Genomic DNA, 6661 nt, shown 5'->3' on the forward strand with positions numbered 1-6661 from the left:
AGTGATTGATCATGAGTCGGGGCCAATATGGTAACTCATACCATAGAGAGAGTCTCTTCATTCCTGGGGACAAACCGTCATCACACATCTCCTTCTGCTCTAACCATGCTTGTGCAGACATGCTCGGTGGCTCTCTTCCCAAAAAGTCGTCGCGTAACACATGATTCTCTAGAAGATATGCTTGATGACCTTCGTAGATTTGCTTCTTCAATGAGGCGCCCGACGTGCATTCAGTCTAGGTCCACATGTGACACATGCTCTGTATCCGCTTGTTTGAAGCTCTGCATGTATACACATGATAATAGATAAGCTTGAGAAAAACCAAGATTTACAGTGTTTGAGTTTGAGTGTAAATCACCTCGGTATTCTGTTAGTCCGGGATAGTCATGCATGGTCCACATTAATATGCCTCTGATCAAAGCATTCCGTCGACCTGTGTGTCGGCTCATATCCACCACTTCTATGCATTGTTGTAGCTCTTCTAATAGTGGACGAAGATACACATCCATATTCTTCACTTTATACCACCCCGACACAATCAAGCTTAGCCATAGGTGCCCCTTCTTCGTAGTCAACCACGGGGGAATGTTGTAGTTGACGATGACAACGGGCCATACACTGTAAGATGTTGATCTTTGACCAAATGGATTTACGCCATCCATAGCAAGACCTAAGCGCAAATTTTGAGCTTCCCTGGAAAAATCCAACCATGTTTCGTCTATATGTTTCCAGGCTGCACAATCTGCATGAATCCGTAGCACACCATCCGAAGATTTATTCTCCTCATGCCATGATGCTAGGGAGACCATGGACTTACATTTGAAGAAATGCTTGATGTGAGAAAGCAGAAAAAAATGTCACAAAACCTTTTGTGGAATTTTTGTTCCGTGGAGATCTACTCGATATCTCTCGGAATCACATTTCGGACACTTCTCCATGTCTATGTATTCCCCTCTGAAAAGAATGCAGACGTTAGGACAAGCGTGGATCGAATTTTAATCCATCCCCAAGTTTCACAAAATCTTTCTTGCTTTCTCTATGGAATCTGGCATCACATTATCCGCTGGCAGTATGTGCTCTTTGAGCAATCTACACAGCGGAAAAAATGCGGTAAGTGTGTAAGTAATCTATCAGATCATTATACATCTAGAGGTTTTAATTAAAGTAAACACATTGTAATAGATCACCTGAAAAGTGATGTGATGCTAGTGTCACTCCAGCCAAACTTTGCCTGCATGTTGAGAAGAACCAGGAGCGACACGTGCTCCATCATACAATGGTGTATCAGCTTCACTTTTCATATCATCATAGATAAGCTTTTCTAAATCCATGATCGTCTCGATCATTTCATCATTGCCTCGTTGGGAATGTGGTCTGCATGATCATCCCCGAGATGTCAGAGGCTACATCCATGAAAGCAAGGGAGGCTCATGCCATGCTACAACCTACTGCATGAAGTTGAAGGGAAATGAGCAGAAGACTTGTGTCATAACCTTGTTTGTTGGCCATTATATAATTTTGGTTCGCATGACTATGACAACTCCACCTTGTCATACCCTTGTAAAATAGTTACAGGAGCTCTCTCTCTCTATCTCATTCTGACACAAGACAAAAGTGAGAGTTTTTCGAGAGTTAGGTGCGTGTCACACTAGGGCCTGACACTAGGGCGGTCAAGTGAAGCCCAGGTTGATTTGGCGTGCCCTCATTCGCCGTTGCAAAAAGAGAAAGTTGACCACGAGAGGAATATGTCAGAGGGGAAAATCACACTTGGGCTGGCCACACTTGCAAATCACACTTGGGCGGGCGTCCCAATGGGACAAGGGCCTTACATACAGATATTAAGAACACAAGTTTTTGCACATAAGCTGTATAGTTGCTTGAAACATGATGGTGATGGCTTCGGATAGCAACTCTCTCTCTCTCTCTCTCTCTCTCTCTCTCTCTCTCAACCTAAGACCAACACTAAGTAACGATTGATATGAGGTAGGTATAGTTGTGAGGATGTGCAAAGCCGCACAGAGTGGCTGCTGTAAATCAAAGTGAGTTCAAAGGTGATGAGAGCGAGCTATCTCCAGACGAGGGATGAACGTCCGGGTTCCAACTTGAGAGCACGTGCTGCAATAAATTGATGTAGCTTCTACTGTGTGCTTGAGAGAGAGAGAGAGAGAGAGAGACTCCAAAATGTGAGCTCCTTGGATCCAGAAAGAAAGGCGGCCGTAGTGCACTTGGGCAGGCATGAGTTACAATCGCCATGGTCACAACCGAGTATTGGGCTTCAGCCTCTCTGGCTTGCACTTGGAAGGCTCCATCTCCCCTAGTCTCTCCAACTCGAGCTCACCTCGCTTCATTACCTCGACCTCTCCCAGTATATTGACCGGCAAAATTCTACCTCAATCACCTCGTCGCCTACAATCCCTCATCCCCACCCAGAACTATATCCACGGCCCACCCCCTCCCAAGTGTCAAAGAGCTCACCCTCGACCAGGCTCCATGGCTCTCTCCCTCCTCAGCTCTTGAATTGCTCACAGCTTGAAGAGCTCAATGTTTCCTAGAACCTCACCGACACCATCCCGCCTACCCTCAATGACCTTCCCACCTTAACAACATCTTGCTCTGGTTGAAAGTTTTAGTGGCACCCTGCTGCCATCTCTTGTAAATTGTACCCCGCTCTCAAATGGACATCTCTCTCTCTCTCTCTCTCTCTCTCTCTCACACACACACACACACATACACACACACACAGAGTTCGCCATTCAGAGCACATGTAAACCCCAGTTTAATGTACCACTTGAAACTAGCTGCAATCAACAATGTGACCACCTCAGCTGAGGCAATGCCGCACTCTATTACACTCAATAGATCATACAAAAAGCATGAAGGTGAGGACCTTGTTCCTCACTCAAAATTGACTACCATGAGAAATCAAATCTGTCTGTCAATTGTCTCATGTTTATAACCTCTCTTGCACACTACCTCGTGCATTCAACAATTGCACACAATTGAGAGACCTCTCTCTCTTCTCCAATCGCCTTACGGCATGCAGGTACCTGTCAGGCTCTTTTGGAAACGTCAAAGTTCTAGAAGTCCTCAACCTGCACATTGACAGCTTATGCACCCCAATTACCTCCAAGCTGAGCAATAGCACACACATGGTTTACATGACCTATCATTTCCTTCAGCGTTCAGATTCCTTAGGAAATGGTGTCATCCCCCGCATGCTCGTAACCGTCATCCTCCCTGAGTCTATACGATACCTTGATCTTGTGCTTCTACCCTTTGCACTCCACCCTAAATCTCCTGCCTCTTTGAGAAGACCTCATCATCACCTCTGATAATATGGTATATGCCATGGTAATATGAGCTTTCAACTCCAGAAGGGCCTCCATCTCTGAAGGAGAAACCAAGGGCACATTCAAAAATAGGCTCATCTCTCTCCGCCCAATGCCTAGCACATCAAGGCTCCCGCTTTCCAAGGCTACGTTGTTGATCGTGTTTGAGACGTATGACACATCTGGGTGTTTCTCGTCTGGCACTATACCCTAGCCACCATGCTTAACATCATACTACACTTCTAAAAAGGAAAACTCGTTGCCTTGCTTTACACATGCAGATAAGACATTGCTCGATCCCACCCCAGAGAGAGAGAGAGAGAGAGAGAGAGAGAGAGAGGTCTCAGCCTGCAATAGCCCCACACACAAACACTTCCACACGGTGACACACAAGTAGCTATGGATGCTCTCCTGTATGTGAATGTGTATGAGAGAGAGAGAGAGAGAGAGAGTGTGTGTGTGTGGTTAGCTGCAGACAAGGTCGACCATGTCGAGCACATGAGAGGGGGAGAGAGAACAGCCGCAATGCCCTCAAGGTTGCAAGAGAGAGGAGCTGAATTATTAAAAGATTCAGCACATAAAGCCACACTTCTACTACTGGTAACATTTTTAACCACACTTAATAGCCCACTACCTCAAAAATTGAGAAGATAATAATGAGGGTCTGCAAAGCTCCATCTTTATAGATCTTTTTAATGAGTGTATGCTTTACAACCAATCAATCATAAAAAATATACTTTTTTTTTAAACAATTTCTCTTGTTTCATTAGAAAAAAGGAAACAAATTACTATGGCCTTAGCCGTGTTGGCAGACCAAAAATACTCCTCATTTTTCATTAGTAACGTTTCTTGCTTTAAGCCCAAAATACTTTCCTTTGTCAATGAGCTTTTGAAGCCCATCATTACATTTACTCACTAGTCATCTAAATGAGTGCCCACTATCTTATTTCAACCAATGAACATTTTTGGCCTATCAAAAAATGCTTGAAAATACAACTCAACATTTTTACTATTTTAATCAGCAAAAAGAAAAGGCATCTCTTTAGCCTTTGCCCTTTGGACAGGCCAAAAAGGGGAACACATCACTATGGCCTTAGCCCTTTGAGGTCGCCGAAAAAATGCCAAAATCAAGCATTGCATTTGTATCGCATCTACATTGATCGATACCTAAGTCAAGCGTTGAAAGATAAAATTCAAAGGCGCCAAGAGATTAAAAAGCCAAGATTCTAAAATTAGTTAAGACGTATGCTCATAGCTTTCTTTAACTTCCTTATAGGCAACATCGCCCTCGGAGGCCACGAGAGTCCCGCTCGTAGTTGCAATGAACTATGCCCAATTATGCAGTGGCGTGGCTCAGTGACAAATATTGGATTATAACTAAGCCTCACATGACCATCAACTAAATCCAACGTTGCTTCCATAACAAAAACTGAGCCAATTCACTTTGAAATTTAAAGACAAAGACTATTGGGTAATACAAGAGAGGTCTCGTGCCAAATACCATGGGACCAATTATTAAAGACAACGTTAGATCATCACTTGGTAACGTGATGAGCAATAATCATCATATGAAGTTCCAACTCCTGTATCAGCTTATAGCCATTGATCCAACCAAAATAACCTTCAACTCCGACGTCTTATTGACTGCTGCAAGAGCATGAATAGCTTCAAAAAGACATGTAATCTCCGATATTTCTGTACAGGAGTACATGAGAGCTGAGAGAGAGTGAGATCACAGACAGATGGATGGTAATGATTATGATAAGTATATGATTGTATCAAAACATTTCCAGTGATTCGATAAAAATTGCAGGTGAGGCATGGATCAGCTTGCATAGAGGCGCCCGCTAATCATGAGAGTAGTGTCTGCTGCAGAGGCGCCACGTCGCGAGGTTGTGGATCGCCTTACAGAATCTCTGCATGTTGTGGATGTGATCAAGGGCGGCGTGGTGCTCCGGAATTTTGCACTCTGCTTGCGCACGAAATTGAAGAGATGATCAAAATGATGATGGTGATGATCATCATGAAGGCTACTTTGATCTGAGGTTGGGGACGATGATGGACTATTGAGAAGTAGGCTTGCGAGGCTGACATAGCCATCTTGAGAAGCTGCAGTAGAATTGGGCGCTGCTGTGCTGCAGATGAGGGCATCCATCACGGGCTTTAGATTGAGCTTCCTCAAATTAACGGGGTGGAGCAGCTCATATTGATCCTGCTGATGAGAGGGGGACAATTTCTTCTCTTTATCTGAGTCCATTTTCATAGATCTGGCCGTGGCTGAGGAGCCATGAGGCGCTGTTGCTATATTGATATTGAGAGCTGCCGCAAACGCTGCTGCGGAGAAGGTCGGGCTTACCACGCACTGGTAGTGCCACGTGTGATCTAGCAGATCGTCCACAGACACATCGCGCCAGCCATCTCTAGCATTCTCGCCGTTAATCTGTCCACCGTGGCCGGCTGCAAACTGCTGATCATCATCTGCGCTACGTAAATCTGGGGTTACAAGCACTGACATGGTAGCACTCACAGGGTGGGTGGGTGTGTGTGTGTGTGTGTGAGAGAGAGAGAGAGAGAGAGAGAGAGATTATGCGTGTACGCGTGTATATATGATAAGCGCGAGCTGCCGCACCCACAGTAGTGTGTGTGTGTGTGTGTGTGTGTGTGTTTGTTTTGACGACGCGTTGCTGCACGCGGTGATGTATATATTCAAAGAGCGCCACGTTCCTTCGATTAGTTTTCCGCAAGAGCTCTAGTAAGAAGGAATTCGATTGGATGATCGCTCCAAGTCCAACCAAATAGCTGGAACGTCGACGTGCAGCGGGGCCATCATCCATGCTCTCGCGGTCCCCTCCTCCTGGTCTTCCATTCCATTTCACCTTCTTTGAATACGTCCGTCTCAAGAACGCTTGTGGTCCTGGAAGAGCTTTATATTTTCCACTGTGGAGCTAGTCATCTTGGAAATTTTGAGCTAGTCATGGTTCGCTATTTCCCGTTCCTTTCATCGCCGAGCATTCATTTTCAATACACGAAGGCCCACTTAGGGCCCCAATCTCACAAAAATAAAAAATCCCTTCAAAACATTTCAATTACGTCAATGAATGGTGACTTTGAGAAATGAAAAGCGCATGGAATAGTAAAAAGATTATTCATCTCCATATTGTGGTGTGCAGGAGTGAAGCAAGATAGGACCGAATTGAGCATGCATGTTCCATGCAAGGGCACCTCCTTATATTATGCCATGAGGGTGGTGCTAGCCAAAAGGGTAGGTTTGTCCGGCCAAGCACCCACACACACCACACCTCCACCCTTAGGGAGAAAAAAGATCGACATCT

The 6661-nt window shown here is 45.0% G+C and overlaps 1 protein-coding gene across 1 annotated transcript; it reads right to left on the reverse strand.

Annotated features, from left to right (window-relative positions):
* Positions 1–4759: 4759 nt before the first annotated feature.
* On the reverse strand, positions 4760–5983 carry LOC147438314 (uncharacterized). Its single transcript, XM_086487599.1, has one exon. It carries the CDS (start codon positions 5842–5844, stop codon positions 5155–5157), a length of 690 nt encoding a protein of 229 aa, XP_086343725.1. The 5' UTR covers positions 5845–5983; the 3' UTR covers positions 4760–5154.
* Between the last annotated feature and the right edge of the window lie 678 nt (positions 5984–6661).

The sequence above is a fragment of the Adiantum capillus-veneris genome, chromosome 17 (assembly GCF_014529385.1).
Source record: "Adiantum capillus-veneris isolate H3 chromosome 17, ASM1452938v2, whole genome shotgun sequence".
Taxonomy (NCBI): domain Eukaryota; kingdom Viridiplantae; phylum Streptophyta; class Polypodiopsida; order Polypodiales; family Pteridaceae; genus Adiantum; species Adiantum capillus-veneris.